At 35.8% G+C, this 26337-nt stretch overlaps 2 protein-coding genes across 4 annotated transcripts in view; one reads left to right on the forward strand and one right to left on the reverse strand.

Moving 5' to 3' along the window:
- The first annotated feature begins 326 nt into the window (after window positions 1–326).
- On the forward strand, window positions 327–8362 carry LOC126867271 (membrane metallo-endopeptidase-like 1). The gene is made up of 18 exons (XM_050621539.1): window positions 327–384; window positions 884–1038; window positions 1701–1862; window positions 2001–2084; window positions 2580–2785; window positions 3118–3294; window positions 3414–3524; window positions 4237–4378; window positions 4532–4640; window positions 5103–5193; window positions 5283–5459; window positions 5552–5649; window positions 5730–5788; window positions 5895–5946; window positions 6095–6159; window positions 6245–6390; window positions 6627–6788; window positions 7826–8362. The coding sequence occupies exons 1-18, from the start codon at window positions 365–367 to the stop codon at window positions 8000–8002; spliced, it is 2193 nt and encodes a 730-aa protein (XP_050477496.1). The 5' UTR covers window positions 327–364; the 3' UTR covers window positions 8003–8362.
- Window positions 8363–8504: 142 nt separating this feature from the next.
- LOC126867873 (uncharacterized) overlaps window positions 8505–26337 on the reverse strand; it is a 90302-nt gene continuing 72469 nt past the window's right edge. For 2 of the 3 annotated variants that reach the window (XM_050622906.1, XM_050622909.1), the window contains 8 exons: window positions 25803–25937; window positions 22318–22482; window positions 16906–17040; window positions 15786–16055; window positions 15100–15474; window positions 14109–14531; window positions 13498–13798; window positions 8505–13241 (listed from right to left, as the gene is read on the reverse strand). In XM_050622906.1, coding sequence (XP_050478863.1) covers window positions 9472–13241; window positions 13498–13798; window positions 14109–14531; window positions 15100–15474; window positions 15786–16055; window positions 16906–17040; window positions 22318–22482; window positions 25803–25937 — 5574 coding nt within the window. In that variant the 3' untranslated portion in view covers window positions 8505–9471. The remainder of the gene's footprint in view (window positions 13242–13497; window positions 13799–14108; window positions 14532–15099; window positions 15475–15785; window positions 16056–16905; window positions 17041–22317; window positions 22483–25802; window positions 25938–26337) is intronic. The other variant, XM_050622908.1, reaches the window with a different exon arrangement.

The following is a 26337-nucleotide window of genomic DNA, read 5'->3' on the forward strand; positions in this document are numbered from 1 at the left end:
AGAAAAAAATCCTAAATTGTGACAAATGATAAAGGAGCCCTCTGTCATAATTAATAGGTACTTAAACATATATGAAACAGAACGATTCATCGCACGAGGCGATGATAATCCAATAAATTAAAATTTTATGTACAACTATTTGATTCGGTTGAATCATTCCTATTTATTATCCGATTATCAATCCGTGACAATCATGAAATAAGTTATTTCTCACATATCTAACGATAGCTGTCTGTCTTATTTCCTGAAACGTAATTCATAAATTAGCATAGTGATTGGTGTCTGCGAATTCAAAAGGAGTTTAGCTTTAGAGGAGTTTAGGAGTTTAGAAAGTGCTTTAGCGAGTTTTGGACTCTTGAAAACCATGCAGCTCCTGTGGCTAATGTAAGTAAGCAAGCGCGCAATAAACGAACAATTCATTTATCATCCTAACGAAATTACAAATCAAATCGCGTTTTAAACAACAATTACAAAAAAAAAAATTATGTGGCTATGTACGAGCTAAATAAATCATCTTCGTTTATTTGTCGGTCAAACGATAGAAATATAGTTCGGAAATGTCTGCATTTAAAAAGCAAGTATCAGTCGTAGGTACCATCACTATGTTTCATCGAAATGAAACATCAGTCGGAACTACCTAATTTGAAGCTATAATATTATAATTATGATAATTGTAATTGTTGATACTATAATTTATATATTTTACTACAATGAACTGTAATATTATAGGAGTGCATCGCAAAGTAATATCAGCGGATCATGCAACAGACAGTAATCATCAATCGCATCAAAACATATTTTTCTAGACTCTGTCACGGCATCCTTTTTCAATCATTTAATACTGAATTGTTTATAAATTGTTTATCTTGTTTATCTGTTGCAGATGTCACTTGGCAGTCGTTACTGCGATACCACTGCTTCCTTCGTCGTCGTTCATTCGGACCCGAAGAACGGCGAATACGATGAATGACACGAAAGCAGATCCGGATGAAAGTCAAAAGCCACAAATTTGTGAGACCGCGCACTGCCACGAGATCGGTACGTTCGTGCTTTCGAGACATAACATTTATATAAATTGTAATTTTCTTATAAATGAGTTACATTATGTAAGTGAACAAGCTGTGTTCTCTACTGTCGATACGTTATCGAACGATAACGCAAGGAAAAGAGAAAACGAGAAATCTTTAAATCTGCAGATACTCTCGAGGAACGCGCAAGGCGTTATAAGAGTGAAAAATCATCTTATATCACGTTTTCCAAAGGTTTCTTGTAATTCTCTGTTATTTACGACATCTGTATGTTGGCGTATAGCTAAAGGAAGTTAATGTGTTTTGACGGTCATTTCTTTCTTGACTGTTTCTTTAATTTGACCGAGTAATTCCTTTGGTTAATTCGTTCGATTTCTTCTTTTAAATTATTGCACTTCCATAAAACTAATATTTAAAATACATTTTTTCTTTGTTTTCAATTTAATGAAAGTTCTCCTAATTAAAATCGTCTTATTGATTTCATAAAATTCTGTGATAAATTTACAGTTGCAACGTTTGGGAATCAAATGTCATTAAGTAATTAATAAAAACTCGAACACGAATAATAATGGAGAATAGTGAAATTTTATTTATATTTTGCTTATTGATTGCTACTTAAGATAACGATATTCCGGTTCGTGTTTCTATTTTTCCTACGTTTTTATTACACAGCGAAGCGAATTCAGCAAAACATAGATACTACCGTGAATCCTTGCGAAAACTTCTACCAGTACGCTTGCGGCTCATGGGGCAAGAACAATCCTGTACCAGAGGGCAGGGACACGTGGTCTGACAATAACATTGTCTTCGACAAATCCAAAAAACGAATCAAAGGCAAGAAAATATTTTCTCGACTTATTTTAATGTTAGAAAAAGCAGATGGAGAAAATATGATTGCTTCGCTATTGTTTCAATCTACTGCTTTGTTTCATAATGCGCATATTCATATATTTTTAAATTTTCTCTTTGAAGAACTCCTTGAGGAACACATCAGTTCTACCGATATCCCGCCTGTTAGAATGGTTAAAGAATTATATCGTTCCTGCATGAACGTAGGTAGGAAAATTGCAGTGCTGTTCGTTTGAAAATTTTCCTTAGCATGTGCATAATTATTCGAAAGAATTCATAACGTATTTATACAAATAGTATCCTTGTTGATTTCAAAATTTGCTTCGTCATAAATAAATTCGACGAAATAGTTAAAATATTCGGAAAATTCGAATATCTTCAAGGTATAAAAATTGCAAAGAAACAAAGATGCGTAAAAAAATTCTAATTAACAATCAATAAATAAACTTCGAATAAATAATCGTTTTTCTAATGCTTGGATTTTTTACGATAGCAGAATTCTGAAGGATTTTTTAGCATTCCCTCCGGGAAATATAATTGCTTTAACACAAGGAATAACTAATTCATTGAACTACAAATTTGAATAATTATGAACATTATGGTATCGTATTGCATATAATAGCAAAGTAAAAGTAAATAAGTGAAAATAGTAGCTTCCGCCTTCAAAATATAAGGAAAGTTTTTCTGAAAATATCCTGGTAGATGCAGTTGAGAAAAGAGGCTTTGAGCCAATTCAAGGGATCCTGAATCGTACTGGAGGATGGCCAATGGCGATGCCAATAAACGAATGGGATGAAATGCCGTGGCAAAAAATTGATAAGGAATATATATCATCAATGGAATGCGAAGCTTTCTATTCTGTTGGATATGACATTGATCCGAATAATAGAAAACGCTACATATTGAGGGCAAGATATGAATATAATTACTTGCATTTTATAGCACATTCTTTAGATCATTTTCGAAGCAATAGCATTTTTCCAGTTGTAGAAAGTCTCTTAAGCTTGAAGAAAATACGAAAGACTCGTTGATATGTGATATTTTGCGTTTCAATCGTATATTAAAGTTTTCTTTTAAATATTAAATATCTTTTTCTTTTTTAGATAAGATTTAATTAATGTCTGAAGAAATCATCATAATTAAAGAACTATTATAAACGAAAATTATTTATAAAACTTTCCAAATCAAAATTCATAAGAATACTTGGAATTAATATTTACCAAGAAACTTTGTATTGCAGATAGATCCAGTTATCGATAATCCTCCCTCCAAAAGGAGGGATCCTATCGAAGCATACATGGCTGATATAACATACATAGCTAACACTTCTGCAAGACAAAGTGGTTACACTCTAGATGAAAATCAATTAACTTCCGATGTAGTAGAAATGGTTCACTTTGAACTTCTACTTACAGAAGTAATTATCTTTTTCACTTGGAGGAGCTATATAAATAATTTTATAGTTTGAAATAAGTACAAGAAGAATAAGGTATAATAATAATAATAACAAAGAATATACCTATTCTGTTTTTATAGATTACAGTTAAACAGCTAGACAGCGAGTATTTCAATAATAACAAAAGAATGACGATCGAAGAATTGCAAAAGTATTATAATAATTTTAATATTACTGCATCTTCGACGAAGGTAAAATTGTTATTTTTTTTTGTGATATCATTTAAGTTAAATTTATAACGAAAAGTAATTGAAATTAAACAGGCTTTCGAATTACAAAATGAGAATTTCCGAAAACATTTCAACAATAATACGAAATTCTTTTTAAGTCTTTTGTATTAAGTAATTTTTATATAAGTTATTATCCTATGTAAGTAAAAACAATAGGTTTCTAAAGCCGTCACCTCCTAATCCTTTCTGCTCTATTTAGTGTTAAAGTCAAGTGTCATTTTCTAAATCATCAATGTTGCACTGACATACTTCTTTAGATAACGTAACTATTATTTTGTTTTAACCCTTAACGCTCCAAGTGTACCTCTCAAACACCACCGATGTGCGGCGCTTTACTCCAAGTGTACCTCCCAAGCATCACCGATGTGCGGCGCTCTATTCCAAGTGTGCCTCTCAAGCACCACCGATGTGCGGCGCTTTACTCTTTAAAATCTGATACTTAAAAACTTGCAAGTCGAAGTATGATGAGAATAAGTTAGAGTTACCGGTTGATATTCACAATTAAAAGTCGGAGCGTTAAGGGTTAATTTCAACTATACTACTCGTTTCCCGCATATCAATAACCATTCTTCAGTTGTAATTGTATTCAGCTACAAACATTGATAATTGATAATCGCAATTAAAATCCGCAATAAATGATATCGGATAACAATCTGGTATAAAATATTTGCAGATAGACTTTTTGGAAATAATACAACATATATGCAATGAAGCGAACATTCACGTAAACTCATCTGAACCCATTTTAGTGTACAATCCCAAATTCCTGCACCAACTGGCCACCTTACTTGGAAACACATCTCAACGTACGATAGGTAACTACAGAAACTTTATACCAATACGTGGTAATTTAAAATGTTGTTCGTTTTTATAATCACACTGCAATTACTTGATAACTTAAGATTTCCTTTGGACACGTGATCTCTCGAAATGTCACTTTTTACGTTTATCATTTCCTTTGTTTATAGTAAACTACGTTCAATGGAATATGGTGAAAAAATTCATGTTATATACCACGCAAGAGATGAGGAACATAAGGCTTGCCACATCAGACAACTTTACCGACACTACCCCTCGGTATATTCTTTAGTCGTTTTACTTTTCTATGATGTTATATCATGTGGATAAACGAATATTGAAGTGTTTTCGAACTTTTTAGAATTCTGATAATTTGAATTTAACGATGGTATAATTATCCGAATTGATAATAATCGGATTTTTCACTTATCATGTATCGTTTCCAAATTATTTATTTTGTATCATTTCGTAAATAAATTATTATTTGAGAAATATTATTTGAACAGGAACTTCAATGAAAATAAAATAATTATATATTAAAGATAAAAACTTCATTTAATGATATTAATCATCTTTTTCAGTTTCTAATTTTGTTTTTTAATCTTCCTTACAAAGTAGCAGCCCCAAACTTTTTATTAATCGATATTCTAATAATTCTGCTGTGCAAATATATGAAATGTTTATGTAAAAACTTGAATAGATTCTAGCGATTGAAAGATATTGTATTTCGTCAATTTTCAGATGGAAAACTTGTTTGAACGATTTGGAAATGAAGACCGCAATTTCCTACATGTTCGTTAAAAGATATATGCCAGACGACGTTATTCATGAGGTAAAATCTGATTTACATCTCTGAGTAACACAAAAATAACGAATACCACAGACCTAGAAATTATTGTTATTTTACTATATTTTTCGAAGGTAACGAAAATGGTTAAAAACATGAAGGAAGAATTAAGAAACCACCTAGAACAAACACATTGGCTCCCAAGTTCTATAAAATTGGACATGTTGCAAAAGACAAATGATTATGGGATAGAAATTGGATATCCAGAGTGGTACAAGAACGATGATGCAGTTACTCGATATTACGATGGGGTATCTCTTTGAAAATATTTAAAGTTGTAGGAAAACGCAAACTATTTGCGCACACATAACACACATGTAATTATTCTATAAATTGTTCTCAGCTTTCCATTGGTTCGGATTACTTTCAAAATATCTTAAACGTATTAAAAAAGAAATCACAAAATGTGGGAATACTAAGGCAGGTTGTTAAGAAAAGCCAGTGAGTTTTTTCCATAGAGTTTTAATTATTTGGAAAATGCTTATAATTTTGTATTTACTCTTGATTGTATCATTTTTCAGTTGGGTGGATTATCCTACGTCATATAATGCATATTATAATCCAGAAACCAATACAATTTGTGAGTGTTATAAAAATAAAATATCTATTTTTCATATCCTTTTACTAACGAACTAAGCTTTACCGAAGAGAAATTAGAATTTTCTTGTTGAATATTAATTTTTTAGTTCTATTAGCGACTCAACTGCAAGATCCTTATTTCACTCCACATTTACCAGAGTAAGCTCCACATTATTTGTAATTTAAATTTATCGCGGTAATGTATTTAAATTTAATTACATTTAAATCATATTAATTATATATCGATTTATATAACTAAGTTAAATTCTGTTTAAATTAATTTATTAATAAATGTATGAATTATCAGCGCTGTCAATTATGGTCGCGGATTTATATTTGGACATGAATTAGGCCATAGTTTCGATAGAACAGGTAGAAATTAAAATTATCTAAAATTATCTAAATTAATTGCATTATTATATTCACAACTATATCTACTACATATTATTTTAATTAGGAATAGAGTTTGATAAAGACGGCGAGAAAATTCCATGGAAATCTCATAACGCGTCAAAAGAATACGACAAAAGAGCGAAGTGCTTTGTCGATCAATATTCTAACTATATCCTGCATATCTCAAATGATACTAAGGAGGACATTAAGGTAAATTCTTTCGTCAACACATAGTTTTGAAAGCTTTTGATTAACTAAAATAATCTGAATTGTTTGGTGGAAAATTACTTACCTCATACACTGCGTAACTACGCAAATTACGCAATTACTTTGAAGATTTTTATTGTTCCTATGACAGTCTGTAAAATACATGCAATATTCTGATTGCTTTTTATTCTCGTTTGAGTAAAAGAAACTATATACTAATAAAGTATAATTGGATTTAGTTAAATGGAACTAACACCAACAATGAAGACATAGCGGATTCAATTGGTGTGCGAATTGCGTACTCGGCGTATAAGAAAGTAGAGAAGGAGAAAATTCAGAGCAAATTACCAGGCTTTGAAAATATTTCCAACGACAAACTTTTCTTCTTATCTTTGGCAAATGTGAGTTACTGTATATATTATACATAATACGTCCATTAAATTCGTCGAATATTGACACCTGTAGGATTTTTAATTATTAAAAATATACATATTGGAAATTGTTGGCGAAAGAAACAGGCTTTGGTCTGTTGGAATAAAAAATTACCTAATTTCCAATATGGAAAATTTACTACAGTAATTAAGTCAGATTCGGACTTCCGGTTTGGATTCCGGTGAAAAAGTGAAAATTGGAGGGGAAAAAAGGAAAAGGAAGATAAAGGGGAAAGAAGAAAGGAAAGAAAAGTGTGAAAGCACGAAGAGAGGGTATAAAAAGTATAAAAAAGTGACAAAGAAGACAGGAGAAAGTGTGGAACAGAAAGTTAGGAAAGAAGAGGTTAGGTGGACGAAAGTATAAAAGGTAATTGGATAAGAAGAAGACAAATGGCGACAAGAAGCAGGCCGAGGATAACGGACAAGACGGGAGAGGAGGAGGAACGCAGAAACACGTTGGAAAGGTACAGCGTGACAGAGAAGGATGCAGTAGAGATAGAGAGAGGCAAAGAAGCATGGGCCGAGAGGACGGAGAAAATAAAGAGACGGTTGGAGGTGATAGTAAAGCTAGTAGAGGAGTTGAGGGGGGATAGGGAAGAGGAGAGAGAAAGATGGGAAAAGGAACAAGAAGAGGACAGGGAAAGGTGGAATAAGGAGAGGGAGGAAGAGAGGAAAAGATGGGAAAAGGAGAGAGATGAAGAGAGAGAGAGATGGAGGAAGGAGAGAGAGACAAAAAGAGAAAGATAGGATAGTGAGTGGGAAGATGGAAAAGAGAGATGAGAGTTAGAGAATAGAATCAGGAATCAGATTCGTTGAAGTATCGAGTATGAAAATTTTTACTGTTTCATAAGAATATTTTAAGTGTCAACAGTCGGTTAAAAACAAAGTTTTAGCCAAATATCATAAAACAATGTTTTGTCGTCTCTCTATTGTTGAATTTTAATTTTGTCTCTCAAGAAATACCACATAAATGTTTGGCGACTAATTAACACAATTTCACTTTACAGTACTGGTGTTCCACGACGAAGTCAGGATATGACGAACATATAGAATTCGACAAACACAGTCCTGCCAAATATCGCGTCGTAGGAGCCCTGTCGAATATGGCCGCGTTCTCCGAAGTCTTCAATTGCCCACAAAACAGTTCCATGAATCGACAACACAAGTGCAACTTGTGGGACTAATTGTGAAGCACTTGTAGAATTTGTACAAAGTATGGATTCAAATGACATGTTATTTTTTAACGTTGGTTTGCAATACAAAGTAAAGGTATCCTTTTCATTATTTTACTATTTATAAGCAATAAAGTGAATGTTGTTTTAACGCAAAAAGATTTTAAAAATCTTCTCCTATCAGTGGAATTTTCTAGAGACTTTGAAGAATAACAAAAATTTTGTAGATATTTTTAAAAATCTAGAATATCCAGAAAGTCTTCACTAGATCTAAATGGTTATCGTTGCTGATAATATTAGTGAAAAATGATTGCTGAAAGTTGACATGAAAATATATCAAATGCAAAAAATTGCTCATCTTCGTTTATTTTTTCAACTTTGCAGATTTTTCCTTTTAAAATTTTTCCCATTTTCATAAATAAATATTTAAAATATCCTTTTCTGTTCCATCGTCACATTTTTCTAGTAATACTGGCTATTCAGGTGTCAAATGAATCCGATTGTGAAACACGTGTTGAAATATTTCGACAGCGCTTTATTCAATGTCATTCGGGAGGAAATCAAGTATTTTTAAAACAAAATACTTATACAAAACGTATAAAATCGAGGGAAGGGGGTGTGTGGATTTGTACATCGATCTAGTACACATAGACAACCGTTACAATACAACGTAACCGTTAAGTACACAATAATTATATATAACATCAACACCTATCAACATAAAATATAAACTTCACGCTTTCATCAGAGATCATGTTCCCTCCACGCTTCCTCTATTTCTCACGATTTTGTGCGACTATCCGTATCGTTTCGTCGTGATACGGTTCCTAAATGTTTAACGATAAGACTCTATGTAGCATGGCTAGTATCACAATTCTGACAAACTGTCTCCCGAACGAAAATACAATCGCAGCGTTTTCATACATGCGTATGCGTGAAAAACAGAAACGCTTCCTCGTAAAGCTAACCCTAAGAGAGTTACATCGACATTTTTTACAAGAAACTTAAAGACTACATAGAAATAATCTATGTACAACAGAATCACGAGGAATACAAATGATACAAGATTTGAGAAACATATCTGCTACGTTAGCCTAACGTACAAACCACGAAATGATGTTACATAAGAACACGACTGATACATATATGAGACCATGTCTCCTTCTACATATATGATTCACTATAAATTACAAACGTCGCTAAGTACACGGTCAGTGGTACATGAATACATCTAGTTAGTAGCTGCACGATGAAGGTCTTCCATTACATCAAGTCTACGACTAACTTAACTTTGTACAAAAATGGAAGGGCGCGTTTCACCCCTATTATATCATTAACATACCAAAAAAGAAGTTTAGCTTAGACAGTACTATCCTACGCGTTAATTGTAGTTCGTCTATACATCTCCTAGAAAGAACATGCTACCAAATCGACTCGTCGATTCATTAATATGTTGTCTATTAACATGTATGATAGAGACCTCAATTTTTTGGCCGGAAACGAGACATGTAAAAGTCGCAGTCTGAACAGTAAATAGCAGGTTCAGACACCTGTTTCTTCCGGCAGAGATGACACGGTGCGGTTCTTGCAGTGCCACCAACCGTAGGCTTTTGTAACGGAGACGTAGATTGTGTCACTGTTGGGTTACCCTTTGACGTAGGTACAAAATGCATTTGTTTGCTCTGTTTAGACACAGGGGGATGCTGGTACGTGGGATACTTCATATTCGACTGAATCTGGCCATTTTGCAATGCATTAGGATACGTTTGATTTGGTGCCAAAATATTTTGTTGATCGGCCTTCTGCGGTGCTCTCTGATAATTATCGTGTCTTTGTTGATAATTCTGCATGCTCTGTTGTTGTTGATAGGAAGTTGGAGGATTGGGTGGTGGTTGATACTGTGGAAGAGGTTGGTTTATTCTATTCTGCTGAGGAACAGATTGGTAGGGATAGCCTTGATAGGAACTGTGGCTGTATTGGTTCTGATAAGGGCTTGGAGATTGAGTTGGTGGATATACAAATTGCTGCTGCGAATGCTGAACAGTTATGGGACTTGCATTGTGATTCGTAATCCTCTGGTTTATGTTAGGTTGCTGTTGCTGAGACATCTGCTTGTTCATCTGATTATGTTGTTGTTCTAACTGGTAATAAGTCTGATAGCTGCTCTTTTGGGACATTCCTTTTTGTTGCTGCACGTTGTTCTGTACATACTGAATTTGAGTGGGGTAAGGACTGGCTGGTTTCTGGGTTTGAGACAGAGGAATGCCTTGGTTTCTTGGATGAGACGTCTGTGCTTGGGGATACGTTGACTGAGACTGCAAATATGGCATGTATCCATTCTGAGAGTATCTTATCTGTTGCTGGAGTTGCGGAGAATACGATGTAGGTGGTTTGGATACATTGGGAAGTCCTGAGTAGGTATCCCTGACAACATCCTGCCCTTCATTACCATAAGAACTACATAATTTCTTGTCTGACAATGATCCCACCGACTCGTTTGAATTTTGCCTTCCAAAAGTAGGTTTAATCGTGTCTGGTATAGGTATAGGGTTCACGCTTCTCAACTGATCTTGATACGGAGTTGCAGGAACACTGTCCGCTTCGCTTTTCAATGGCAGCGTCTGCTGTTGGAATTTGGTGGCAGTGCAATTCTCTCTATTCATCTCCGCTTCCTGAAGACTTCTAATCTCTCGAAGGACTTGAGCAGTTTCTGGCTTGTTCATCGCTGATCGAAGAACCCTTTCCAGAATCGGATTAGGTATATAAGAATCTTTCTCGTCGTCCTCTGCAGTTGCAACGAGAACGACTTGGTCACAGAACGATACGCTCTTCTTTTTTCCTATTCGTCGTTTCACTTTCCTCGGCGCGATATCGTCCTCACTTGGTAGAATCGTCGTATTCTGTATGGTATTCTGCATAGCAACTTCGCTGATATCATCCTCTGGATAATCAATAGGCAAGCCGTTTTCGTGTGGCAGCGTAAGAGACATCGACATGATTGCTTGATTTAATCCGCTCTGCTGTATTTGCATGGGATTATTCGGGGCTGTAGTGGAAATAAAACTGTTCTGACTGGAACTAGATTCGAAGCTCGAATTCATGATCGACTGACTCGAGGAATTGTCAGTTTTAGTAAAGTTCGCCAGATTTTCTGTAGATAGCTTCATTGGCCTCGATTCTTCCACTTGTACATCCTGAGGAGCATCTAATAGTGGAGAAGGAGAAACACAGTTCACATTTTGCTTCATTAGAATTTTCTGGTCTGGTTCTGTTTTAGGCACTGGTTGCAACTTAATTTGCTCGAATCTAGCAGCCATGTCTTTAACAGAAGAAACGACCCTTGGACAATCGGGCACATCCCGACTGGACTGATCGTAACTTTGGCCAAGACTATTCATCATCAAATCGCTCGTTCTCCTGGCGATCGTTGGTCCTGAAATTGTTGGAGCAGACGATCTAACTTTTGGAATATCTTGTTCAAGAGGACCCTGCTTCTTCATCCTCCTCTCTGCCTGTTTTGCCTGCAATTCACGTAACCAAGTCTCTCCAGACGATTTCTCTTCTTCCTCCTGTTCTTCGGATCTCTTTTCCTCTCTTGAAGCTTCACAGGCTAAAATTTGATCCCTTTTCATCTGCAACTGGGACAATAAGCTACTAATATGCTGATTATCCAGCTGCTGTTGACGCTGCTGCATATGTACGATCTGTTGCTGGTGCTGGTGTTGTTGATACTGCTGATATTGTTGTTGCTGATACTGATGTTGATACTGTTCCTGATACTGTTGTTGATCATGAACATGGTTAGAGCTTTCATCAATAGGAGGTGGCGGTGGTGGAAAGTCCTCGCTAGCTTGTCTCGAATGAGATACAGAATGAATAGAAGGATATGGCGGAGGGGGAAAGTCTTCGCTGGGTTGTCTCGAATGAGAAACATTTCCACTTTCAGGATATGGAGGCAGAGAATCCACTTGATTTTGCTGTTTTACAGGACTCTGTTCATTGTGCACATCCGCTCTGGTAACCACAAACGTGGGTTCATACAAGATTCCATTAGCATACTGTACCACGTCATCCTGAATTCTAGGTTTGCTGTTATAATTCGACGGACAGGACGTTGGTACATTCGCGCTATTTTGTTCTATACTATAAGAGGGTAAGAATGGAAGAGAATGAGACTCGGACGAGTAATCGGCGTAATTAGACGTTCTATTAGCTCCACCAGCTGAATTTGTCGCGTTTACATGATTCCAATATGTTCCATTCTGATCTTGAGGTGGATTAGAAGTACATTGACTTTCTGATGTTGGATAGACCGATTTTTCAGATTGCTGCTCGTTGTGCACTTCGCCCGAACACTTAGACTTGCTAAGTTGAGAAGTGGTCCTGAGCGGAGGAGGCGGAGGAACCTTCGCTACGTGTAACACTTTGCCGGCGCTGCCGTGGAAGCTCTTCCTCATTAGACGACTTCTCTCCAAATTTGGATTACTAGTACTGCCTGGGCTACCATTACTATTTCCAGTAAACTCTAGGTGTCCTTCTGATAAATAGCCGCTTAGAGATTGGCACACCTCGTTGCCCTTTAAACCAACGCTTGAATCGTCCACTGACTGCTTCGGTAAAGTGTTGGAGGTACCCTCCACGCTGGCATTTGCTTGTCCATCCTGGCCTTCTCGTAAATCTGGCATGCTCCTATTCTTCCTCTTGATCAACCCACCCATCAATAATTTTCTTCTAATTTTGTGTTGCTTTTTGCCTTGTTTTTGTTCACCATTGGCGTTATTCGGTTGAGAATTTCGTACATTATTGGCAATCGTGTCATTTTCTTTAGATTTTTCCACTTTAGCTCCTTTCGGCGAGGGAGAAGAACGGGAGGGAGCAATGGAGAAGTCTTTAGAGACGTTCTTGTTTCTTTCTTCACTTCGAGCTCGCTTCTTGTCTTTCTTATCATCGTCACAACGTTTGGTACGACTGAATAATCCTGTCCTTTGCATTGGTCGATCGTACAACATGTACTCCTCATCCTCGATCACATTCACGGCTGTTGCCTTGCTGCGTAAGGTCTTCTTTTTTGGTAACGTGGCGTAGATCTCGATGCTCTTTGTGGCAGGTTTGTCGGTAGTTGTAGAGGGAGGATTTACTAGGAGTTCTCGGCTGTTTTGTCGAGAATGATTTCCTTTGTCCCTGGAACTCTGTCGAGAGTGTTGGCCAGATTTGCTGTTCTCTCGTGAATGTCTGCCTTCTGGTGCTCCTTCTGAAACATATATATTTATCCATGTTATAAATTGATTTATAAATTCTCTAGATGATTTTGTATAAAATATAATATCCTATCATTTTTTTAATCCTAGCCTAGGATCAATGGTCTTTCTTACACTGCCGAGAAACTTTTCTTTGAATTTTTCTCTTAAAAGTTAATGATGATAAATCAGTTTTCATTCAGTCTGCCGTTTAGTTCTTATAAATATTTAACAGAAATAAAACTAAATGCACAAAATAAAACGACTCACCTTCCTTTTCTCCATTCGCTGTTGCTTGCTCCTGCAACATTCTTCTGTGGAGACTCCTGGTCCTCATCACGCAAGTATTGTGCTTCATCCTTGCTGTTCTGATAGTGTGAGGATTGTTGTACGGTGCATCCATGGCGGCTCTAGCTTTGCTGCTGGCTGCACTGCACAAAGCGACCGCGGTGCTGAGGTCGCCCGCGTCCTCAGCAGCTCGAGATTTGTCCAAGAGTGCATCAGTTTCTTTGCAGAGGCGCTCGCAGTCGTCGCCTGAAGAAGCTTGGTAGCCTTCCGGAATCTGGGCAAGCTATGTTAAGTAAATCGATTTAACTCTACGTTCCCTTTCGTTAATAATATTACGGTATTGGAAAAATATCAGATAAATTTGATAGAATAAAAAGATAGGAATTCGAAAACAAAGGAAAACGTGAAAAAATTCTACGAGTCGAGTTATTAAATAAAAATATCCTAGCAATCTTTTACCACAGTGTACAGAGTAATCTTAGAAAGAGTATTATACAATGTGAAAGAACAGATTTCTTATGAAAAACTAAATCAAAAGTGAAGATAGCATTTGCTACTAATATTATTTCAATATTGTTGAGAGTAACACGCACCTGCAGGTTATGCTTCAGCCCTTGTTGGAGCGGAAGGCTATCCGTGGACGACAAAGAATACGAGTCGTATCCAGCATCGTAATGGCCACTGCTACTACTTGAGAGTTCTCCAGATTTGCTGGTCGGGCTTTTTGGCACACCCGAGTTCCTCTGCATTTTATTGACGATGTACAAATACGGATTATCCATCGTGGTGGAGGAACTCGAGGAAGCGCTGTTCCGGTCACCAGACCAGTTTCCAGAATCTCGCCTCCGTGGTACGTTCAAGTGGTCAGGAATACTGATAGCATCCTGTGGTGTCGATCCTGCGCTTAGACTACGTGTCAGCTGCATTTGCTGTTTCTTCTGCTGTTGCATCACGTTTTCCACGGCACGTCGACTGATATACTTGGATTCCGCCTCTCCATCGACGGTATCAACACCCTTCAACAGAAAATAGAAATATATTCTTTTTATATCGCGAAAATACAATTAATATCTTTTACGTTTTAATATATTTTGGAATAGAGTCAAAATTTTATTGCAAAAGTAAGAATATCTTATTTGTACGAGTTCATACAATCGTTCCTTTTAATATCTGGAAGCATACAGATTCTATTATAAAATTTATTTGTATTTGTAGTGTTCTCAAATTAAGGATTCTTCTCAACTCCTTCATCCCAATCATTTAACATGCAAATGATTCATTAAATAATCTCGATCCAACATTTAGTCTTTGACTGTAGATCATTCGACTTTAGACCGTCATTCGAGTATCATAATGCAATAAAAATATTCCAAATATTCCAACATTTAAATATCTATATACTTCCAATTCTAAAAAAAAGGAGGCTTTATCAAAATCTTTCCGTTGGTCAAAATTATTGAATAAGATAAATATATTACACCATTTTTCTACAACACTGTAATTTAATAAATAGACTATCCATCTCTAATTAAGGATAATTAATAATATAGCGATCGATATCGTATATCAAAGTAGAAAAGTTACCTGATTTCCAAAGATGTTGTTCTGAATGTCTGTCAGATTCTGATAATCACTATAAATCCTGCGTTGCGTGTAAGGGTGAGGAGGACTATCAGGATTTGGTGTGATGGCACGTCTGGCGGTACTGTTGATCGATGGTTTTTCCGGGCTGGGCGTGATCGATCGTCGAACATTATTCTTCGGGGGTGTCTTCAGTCCATTTCCGTTCGGAAAAGGCGTCACGGTTTTCGGGGCATTCTCTGTATTCACCGGAGTTCCTCCAGGAGTTGCGTACAGCAAAAGCAACGGCTGATATCTGCCTCTTCTGCACTTTTCTACCACCTGTTCCCACCGTGGTCCAATTTCTTTGACGGTTGCGTCGTCAAAGTAAATCCATACCTGAGGCAAAATGACCAAGTTTTTGTTATTGATCGAAGAAATCGCTAAGAAATGACATTACTTATCTGTACCTTCGTTCGAAAATTAACATTATATACACATTTCATATGTATCAATATCAACGCTACTAATACTAATCGTTTCATGTTTCGTTAAAAAGCACACGTTAATTCTGATAATTATGCTCTATTTAAATTGCAAAATCACTTTATATGTACGGCATCAAAAATTAGTTCCTCCGTAAACGAGAATTAAGTTGATCCATTTGCATAATGAAGAGAGTGTATCGTGCAATCTATACTATTATTAACCTTCAGTTTAGTGTGAAAAAAGAAGGTGGAGTAGTGTTTCCCGTAATATGTGACGACTCCAACGAGATTGTGCACGGTCGAGGCACCCCATCGAGAGTCCACTACACTGTGGAAAACATCGCTCAATCTGAGGGACGTTCCCACGGTTGCGAAAACGTCCATGATATGCTCCAACGACGGCCGTTCGCTATCCCATACAACTCCGACGGAAACGATTTCCGGTCGGTTCATCAGGGTCCGACAGATTTGGATTTTCGCACCGCAGGAGCTCTACAAATAGAAAATAAAATGTTTCATAATTCTGTTTGTAATTACAATCCTCATTTGTCATTGGATGGTAAAAAATTAAAATGACATATTATTACAATATCCTGGTTGAAAGTAATTTACGCGCTTTTATAGTTTTCAAAATGAAACTCTTTTTGATTGAAATTCTACATTTTGTTTGGTCAATATTAAAGTTTTAAAAGGAATAACTATCAAATTCTAGATCGATACGGTTAGTTAATAAATACAAAATTCGCTAATAAATAACTTGATAATTAATTTATGAGTGCTCCAACGCGGTAGTTGATTTGATTAATAAATACATAAATATCAAAACAGGCAGTGTGTCATAATATTAATTATAATATTATTTAACGATATCTTAATCCACCACAAAGCAGAAGAACTGCAGTAACTATTACTCAACAGCAATTATAAAAGTGAACAATTAATTGATCTAATTTTTAAATCGTTCGTCCTATAATTATTAACCATGACCCATAGTATTTGTTAATTGCTTTGTCGTAAAAATCCCTGTAAATGACAGAGTTTCTCGGTAGCATCGGATTCCATCTGAATCCGCAGCTTCTCCATACGACCGACCAAATAGCCCACGGCGCTCGAACGATAGTTATCGTTCCACTTCAAAGAGAAAGTCCGCGGCATATTATTTCCAAGAAAGGCCAAAGGAGAGTGTACCTGATCTCGTCAGACGGATGAATCAAACGCGAGTCACCGGAACTGTTTTAAGGTGCAAACTTGTGAATCGTTCGAGAGAAAATGATTCATAAAATTGTAAAAACGCGGATATAGGAAGAAAGTCGACTTTTAAGTGAAAATCGAAATTACTCACCGGACAGTCCCTGATGTCGCCCATGCCTCCGGCTTTTCGCAAGAGCTGACCGAAGAGATCCGGACTGTTTCGCGAATTCGGAGGTGTCTGTCGAGCTTGCGACGTCAGTGCCGACGCTGACACGTAATGAACCATCTGGAAACAAATTTCGATTCATGATTGTGTGTATTAGGAAGACGAATGATTTGTTGGAATTAAATGAAAGGGAAAAAAGTAAACATTAGTATTATCGGATTTAAATGTCGAGTATTAGTAACTGAAATTAGATGTTGCATTTTGTTAATATTGAAATAAGAATATTCAACATGATCAATGTGAAAGTTTGCGCTAATGGATCAAATATTAAATCCTACAGTTAGTTCTAATGACTATTGAATTGATGATTTATTAATCAATGTGTTTTACGAATAAACCTTTATTTAAATAGATACACTTCTGTAACAATTTTCGTGATGGCATAAATACACGAATATCAATTTTGTTTTTGATTCATGCCATGATAACCTTTGATGGATAATATTGATTATAGAAACCAAAATTTGAATTAAACTTGATTGACGTATGATTATTAATCTGCATTAATATGCATTTATGCAAACTTGTATTTTTATGAACACAACCAAAAAAAGACCTAACCAGAGATTTCTTTCATCATATAGAAATTACTTTGGTTTAGATAGATACTTTAGATGTATCACGTATCACGTACATTTTGCCTATTTCTGTACATTAAAATTCTTCATAAATTCTCTATTCTGATGATTATACAACAAATGAAATTTTTCATTATTTTGTCGAATATTGTACAGAATATCTAATAGCAATTTCTGATCTATGCCACTCTTGTATCCATTATTCTCTAACAAAGTAAAAGTTTCGTATACATGCTCTCTCCTATGTTATACAACGTTCCATCGAGTCTGAATAGTAGCCAGCTGGTAAAAGCGATCGGCCATGACCGATACCAGATTGCAATGAGTTTTGCGTTTTTACAATTACAGCCGACAACAGCCGATACGAAGGGAGAACCAACTCCACCCACGTGAACTGTTCGTGGCTTGTGCTCGATTATGCTCACAATGCGCTCTGATCATGCTTTTGTTCCTACCCTGCATTAAGAAACGTCCACTTTTCATGTTATTCTGAACACAAGATTAAGAAACACGTTAATTCGATTTGTCCTGATATATTACGCAAATTTCAATCTTTCAATGAGTTTCGGATTTTATCTCCTGTAGCTCGATTTAGTATGGTTTGGATATGATTTTCGTTTGCAATGCCAGAGGAAAATTCTATCATAAATAACGTACGCGGTTAATGGTATTTGGCTAACAGTAAGTAGAATTTAGTTAACGTACACAAATATTTATTAATATATATTTAGTAGGAAATAAATTGGGGCAGTCATTCAACAATTTCTTATTGTTGTTTTTATTAAAAAAATTATTGAAAAAATGCTTTTGAGATTAATTTTACTACGTTTCAAATTTGTCACATTTGCAACACTTTGATGAATGTAAATATATGGAATATATCGTGTATGAAATCGTAAACTAAAGTCTTGAAAATTTCGTAATCAAGTGCGAAATAAGAGTATGAGTGTTATTGCAGGAAGTGTATTTAGTGAGTTAAGAACATGATTTTCATAAAGCGAAAAGCTCTATAGCTCGTGAAAGGAAACAGATTAAAGAATTTAATCACCCGGGTTGGTTTAATGAAAGGGAAAACAGGCGGCGTACGATGAAAGCACAACGAAGTGTGAAGTTCCCAGAAAATTATATAATTTTATCATAGAAACGGAGTAATTACGAAGTACCGTGAACGAAATACGACTTTCGTTATTGCATTTGTTCAGGACCGCGCTCTCGGTCTTCCCTTCTTATCGAAACTTTGCCACAACTAATTCCATGTTGCTAACTAGAAATTTAATTAACTCTTCCATACACCGTGAGATATATATTCACTCCCACGATAAAGAACTTTTTGTGTCCGCTTCTTCTACTGTTCTGTGTTAATTCATTTAATACATTCATAATCAATGAAGTCGTTTAAACTAGAAATTAATAAAATAATAATTTCTTATGAATTATCATTATATCGGGAATTTTTATATGTTTATGGGAAATTTAACGGTACGAAATGCATATAACGTTTAAAAACATATAGAATATTCGAAGTAAAGTTATTCGTAATTTACCAATTGTATTATTGTACATTTTGTATACAGAACAATAAATTTTAAGAAGAAAGTCTTCCCCGTATTAATTAAGATCAGCTTTTAGGCCTTTAAGAGAAATATATTGAAAGAAAAAATATGCTGCATGCATTATGCAACAGAAAATCTTATTTCAATCAATCTATGGAGATTATTTCCTTATCTAACCTGTCCTATACACCTGTCGCATAATGGAAACAATTTACCAACTATATTTCTTATTCCATAAATAAGCGGAAGCGTTTAACTCGAACACGTTTTCGAGTGAAGCAAAGGTTGCAAATAGCCCAGCGTAGAATGCGAGTGACAAGAACGGAGAGAGGAATAATCGAGAGTTTCACTTTCCTCGTCGAGGCGGAAATAATCAACCTCGTCGAACAAGGGGGCAGTTTATGAGAAACGCAATAACAGTTGCACGGGCATACGTTCACGGTGATTAAATCTGGCAAAACCGTGAAACTTAGGGCAAAAATTTTTCCCCTTCTCTTTGTTGTTCGACATTCTTCTCCGCAATTCATTTTTCTCATTAATTAACACTGTCTTCGAACTTTTATGCCACAGTTTTCCTCTAGTTTAACCAAACAAAAAAATTCTTAATATTTAAAAAAAAAAGGTTATAATAAGATTGAAACAAGAAATCATACAGCGGTATCTGCTAATAGGTTCCTTGTAATCTTGCGGTTCTTCTCTTGTAATAAAAATTATCGTTTTGCGCATGCTGATCAAGCTGTTCGCGTAATGTTACGTTGGTTAAATTTGTTTCGATAGCGTAGCAGCTGTGCTCGTGCAACAGACAACTGACTTTGAATAAACATATAATATCAAAGATCATAAATAGTAGGAAATTTGAATAAAATGGAAGGAATTATTACAGTTTTCAATGGTTTTTATTCAAGTTTGTGAATTTTAAATAATCCTTGTTTCTCTTGTAAAATATTATGAAGATTTAACTCTTTATTTATAAAATTCTTCAAATAGGAGAAAAAATTATTACGAAACTCTCTATAAAAACCTTTTTTCTTCGTTCCCTAATTTTTGGTACCGCAGATTATAAATATAATTATTTATATGAAATTAAGCATTAATTCCCTTATTAACCCTTTCTCATATAAAGTAGTAGTTCCAACAATTAGTAATTAATTCCAATCTACGACAAATCCTCATTTCACATCAATTACAATCCCTTCGACTTATTGAACAGAACATTACCAACTCCAAGTGTTCTTATACCCTTCCAATCATATTGCAAGTTTACTGGGCGAAACATTATACTCTAATCCACCTCTAAAATCCATCCCTTTCCGTTCCTGTTCATCGTTCGTGACCAATGAGCCGCCAAATTCCGATCGGCTAATCCGTTTACACGGCGCGACTCGATCGTTCGTTCAGTTTCTCGATGCGCTAAGGTTTCTTAGCTAAGTCGCTTAAATCTCTTAAACCTAGCCAAAGAGGCCAACTTCCGCTTGCTTCCCCCGTTTATCAGCCTAAAATACCTGAACCACCCTCAAACTCATCGATTGCCTCGTTTTCACAGAAACACAATAAGTACGGACTGTATGGAATTCTATTATCAATAAGCCAATATCACCAATAAACTTATTCGAATTCTAAACCATCGCTGAGGGCATTTACGTATTTTTTGGAAAATTGAAAAGTTTAAAACTCTACAGAATGCGTATAACATGGAAAAATATAAAATATATCCAAAATAGAAGGTTAATTATAATATCTACAAGGTGAAACAAACTTCTATTTACGTTCCGTTATTTTACTTGAGTTTGTAATACAATAGAAATATAATAGAATTATTAAAACATTATAAAATTACTATTAAAAAAAATAATGATTAAAATTACTGAATATTACAAAATTCTAGAAATATCCGTAGTCTAGTAATCATAGTAATTCCAATTCTTACTACAAAAATTAAGAAACTAGAACCTGAATAATTAAAAATCCCACTCCACGTCTAAAATTCCAAATTCTCAACCTGATCCTCAAAAAACTTCTCATCTCCATCTATTTACCTTTAAATTTTCCTTCCTCTATTTACGAACCAACCCTAACCTGTCCCAAGCCCTCAATTTGAAAAATTCTACCTGAGTATATTTTTTCTCTAGGTCCTTTCTATGGGTCCACCTGCGTGGGCTACGTGAGAAAAGTAACGTTGAATGGTAAGAAAATATCGTACGGTCAGATGGATCGGACGGTTGAAGCGAAAGAGGAAACTGTTCTCTGGATTATCCTTGAAACGTAATGGAACGTTTCGCAAGAAACACGTTTTCCGCGAACTACACGCTATCGACAGATTCTGCGTTACGTATGTATATGAGTGCTTGTCATGAATGTCGTGGTTTTAAATGCGGAGAGAGAATTTTAGAGACGAGTGGTCGATGATAATGATCTAATGATCGAAGGGAAGTGATGATGGAGAAAATTGTTGTCGGTGATCTTGCGAATTATGATAAGAATGACTTGGAAATATAATTAGGATGTTGTGAAGACACTACTGTTGTAGTACTATTGTTGTTTGTGTTACGTATGTTTACGACAATTCAACCTTTTTTTGTAGGTTTCTCTCCTGTTTTTGTAAAACGTGAAGATAAGATTACAATTGTAGAAAAGCGATCTTCATTACCTGGCCTGTAGAAAAATAGATCTTAACTATTGAGGATACTTGATTTTAAATATCTTGCTCATTAAACATAAAAACTGTCAATGTTATTTCTATCTTATACCTTTCCATATATATTCGTAATTCTAGTTTATAATTACTTAAGATTAGAACTATCAAGCTCCTCAAGATAACAACGAATAACAAATTTTTTCTTTCTTATGCAATTACTAAAAATGTTGACTTTTGTTCTCACACAAGCATGATCACAATCAATTTATTTTCAGTATATGATTTTAATTCTGTATATATACTTTATATAATTAATATCCAGATACATATTAGAAATTAAAACATTTTAACGTTGAAAAAGCATTTAACTCTAAATTCATCTACCAAAATCGCTTCTCTGTTGAAGTTTTCTTCTACCTCCAACTCTATCCAATTATGTAAATCTCAGTTTAACTAAAAGTCCCTTGAAAGTTGATTAATTGCAACTAAAGCTTCGGTCGTTATTTGTTCAGTGGGCGGTTCACTGGAAACATCGATTCCCTTTGAGGAAAGTGTCAGCGATTAAACTGACCTGTGTAAAAGGCAGAGGCTCCGAGGTTGCGCCGCAAGCTCCGCAAACGCTTTGCTCGACCAACGTCATGGCGAACTTCTGATGTGGCACGCAGTGTCTCGCGCTGCACATGTCTTCCGCCTCTCCGCTGGCTATGTGAAGATGTATACGCAGAAGAATGTTTTCCTGAAACAACACGTTCCCCGTAAATATGTCTCCCGTTATTAGCGTATCCTCGATGATACACCGCTAGAAATAGAAGAGTCCTTGGTAATCAGCCATCGATTATTGTAATTTCAAAGCGTAACTAGCAGGATGTGCATTTCTATACTTGCTTGATTTATCGCGCATTTTTAATCGTTCTGTAAAAAATTGTAATTTTTTCTGTATAAAAAACTGGGTTTTTATGTAAAATCAATTTGTTGTCAGTAGCTTCTTGCGAATCTCTTAGAACAATGAATAAAGTGAATCTCTTAGAATAAACACCCACTCTATTTTCTGTGAATGTTCCAACTTGATTGGTTGAATAAATAGTTAGCGTTCATATTTCCCAAAAAAAAAAGAAAAAAAAAACAGAACAAAACTTTGTGAATATCTTTTTAAAAATAAATAAATTTATTTGTAGAAATAGAGATCAAATTTTCGACAGATAAATGATTTATATTTCGGTTCTGTTTATCGCAGATAAATAGCGTAAAATAACACCCGAATTAATGATATTGTATGCGTGACTATTAACAAATGAAAGCTAAATATATTATTCGAGAGGAAAATCAATATATCAAAACTCCAACCAAATGAAACCTAAAAAGCAGTGAGTCGAAATCATAAAAAGCAACCGCGCAAGCCCAGAACGTCGTATATTATCATATTCTTCTCTACGTCATTCTTCGAGGTACTGTTGCTGGAAGAGGTATAAAGCCAGTCGTAAATTTAGGCAAATGTCAAACGGCAGCAGGTCTTGAAACGTAAGCGCTCCGTATTGGAAATTTAAAGACATAGCCAGAGATATAAGTAATGGGATGATCAGTATGGTTAAAATTCATGCGGTTCTAAATCAGCCCTCAGACTCCATTTTGCAACATTTCTTATACACCGCTCGTATCGAGACTGTAAATAATAATTTTTTTTAACACCAGAATTTACAACTCGCTTTCTATTACACAAAAAGGCAATCTTAATCCTTTGGTAGAAGAAAATTAGCTAGTGAGTATTAATGTTGTGAATTGCGAACAAGCAACAAGTGCATACATTTTGACGTAACTAAAATTTACACCTTTTCATTCGTCATATGACACAATTTATTTAAAAAGCTTGTAGCTTTTAGTCGATAGTTGTTTAGCATAATTACCATTTGCAGATCTACAAGTAGGTTAGGAATGCACATCCCTTTCATATAATGATATACATCGACTAAGATCGATCTTTGTATTTTATTTAGTTTAGTGTGAAAAGTTAAAAAAATGTCATATAAAAATGTGCAATTTTTATCATTTTTGTGTATTTCCACTTCGAAACATATACTTTATCGATTGATATAATGAAAGAACTTGCATGTTATCAGTACTAACAGTACCAACAAGATCCTCTAAATGAATATGGATGTTATATATCTCTTTTTTATATTCGTCACGTTTGTAGGAAAAAGTGTACTTGTGGTACTTTTCTATTGACATTAATTCCCTCATGCATATGTTAACGGCTTTGGTTTCGTTCTCGCAATAGGCAGATAACCATCGTTTTAGTTATTTATTCTTTTAATAGTAGATCAACTGTTCGTGTTCAAATGACTGCAACAAAATAACTTTGCTAGATAGATAGAACTACCTAAGTGTACCTAAACTCGTTCTCCGCAAACTCTTCTATAGCATCCTTTAAACTCTGCATAAGTAAATTGGTTCATTTCTATGCAAGTATAATTTTATTTATTTTTCTAGTCTTTCAAAAAGATGTAAAAAATTCTAGCACACCTATCGATATGTCTACTAGTCCTTTTTCAATTAATTCAGCTTAAGGGATTCTGTTCTTTATCACGAAAGACCCGATAATTTAGTGAAATTTGAAGAAACGGAAGTATTGAAATATTCAAAATTTATCGTGCGAATATTCGAAGGCCAGGGACTCTAAATCGTCAATGTCACGATCGAATCGCTTAATTACCGCTGACCGCGAAATATAATCCAATCAGCATGGGTACTTGGAAGTCTAGAACGCTCCAGATAGCTAAGTAGCATGCTCGCCGAGTCTTTACATCTATTATACCCGAGGACTGCATTCGCGACGTTACATTCATTTTATCCAGCTCCAACTGCGTGTCGACATACGCACGCGTACAAACGGCAGCCGGCTAAACGTGACTCCGGTGTAAACGAGAAAGTGAACACTACCGAGTGTGTATTTGCTTAGGCTCACCTACGAACACGTTACGGCAATCCGCGATAGTTGGTCACTGCGTATAGTACGCAGACTACGCAGACGGAGGAGAAACAGAGAGGGAAAACTGGTTTGCAGGATGGAATATTCAGGATCGTAAACCACTTGGAAAATCGAAGGAAACCGCGACACACCGGCATGAATGTCGAAACGGAAAGATTAATGCGACTGCCATCGTTATAGTCGCTAGTAATGGCTAATCGTTCTTATGAATGGACAAAAACAACGTGAAAGGTTGCTGTAAGATTTGTAAGAAGTATCGAGACTTTGGTTATGATCATTGGTACTGGAACGTTTATAACTGGGCTGCGCATGTTTATGCGAACTTAGACTTTCTTGCATTTTCTTTCAAATTTTTTGTTAAAGAAGTAGAATCTAAAGAAGGATTTGATTCTTTAAATAGTATGTGCACATTCTATATGTTTCTACATTTTTAAATGTCCTACAGGTATGTAAATATCCGCTGTCTGTTTATCGCCAATAACCCTATTCGAAATTCATAATCTTCCAAAATCTCCATAATCGTATTACAAAAATTAAGACGCAGAAGATTTAAAAACGCCTTTCCAACGATTCCAGATTTTAAAACTTCGAAAGTGCAACGTAATCACAGCTACTTTTATCTTTCGTTTCATCCCTTCATCCCTTAACTTTCCTTCTACATCCACCCTGAAATAAAATCCCTCCAAATCCACCCACCTTTTTTCGTTTTCTAATTCTTTCCATGATTTACCTCACAGATTTCAACTACCCTCATCCCTCTACTACATGAAATTCACCTCAAAAAGCTACGAATAACAATGACAATTTTAGTAACATTTTTATTATTATTTAACAAGATACTGAATTTGAAAGTTGCTTCCGTATCAAAACTACGAAATATATGCTTATGCTCTTCCCTTTTGATCTTCGTACCGAAAGGATTCTCATCTCCAAAGGATTAAGATCGCAAAGCGCCCGTGTACAAGTAAATTGCAAACTCGTTTCGCTTAGATTCAAACTCTCAACTCGGCTCATAGCTTGGCTGATCGCGCGCGTAACAGGCCAAAGGGAACTAGGTAATCGCCACTTACGAAACATTCCGCAGCGTCGTCCATGAATCCGAGCTGGAACCTTTGCTGGTCGAGAAAGCTCTCGGCCAGAGCGCGGCGCAGCGTGTCGGGCGGCAGCGCGCTCTCTTGCGAAAACTGCAGCTGCGAGAAAAGGTCCTGTAACAGACAAGATGACGAACGAATTTAATGCCAACCGATCGGAAAATAGGGGTTCGAGAAGGAGAGGGTGAGGGCGGCCGCTTTTGTCTTCGAGAAACACGCTCGAGAAATTGTTTAACGCGTTCAGTGATTAATGGCGTCTCTCCAATGTCTGTTTGGATCATATCGCCTTAGCCTTTCGCTAGGATATTACGCGGCACGAACTAACGAGATATTAGTATACATACGTTGCTATTGTGTCGTTGAAAAGAATTGTTTTATGGCTAGTCGTACTCCCATAGAGTTTTTGTGGTTGATTGTCGAAGTGGCTCAAGGTAACAGACGTTTCACTGCTTTGGAGGATTAGCGCGATGCGTGGAGGAAACGTTAGTGAATGGGTCGGAGCCATTAGAGGATC

The sequence above is a fragment of the Bombus huntii genome, chromosome 7, assembly GCF_024542735.1.
Source record: "Bombus huntii isolate Logan2020A chromosome 7, iyBomHunt1.1, whole genome shotgun sequence".
Lineage (NCBI taxonomy): Eukaryota > Metazoa > Arthropoda > Insecta > Hymenoptera > Apidae > Bombus > Bombus huntii.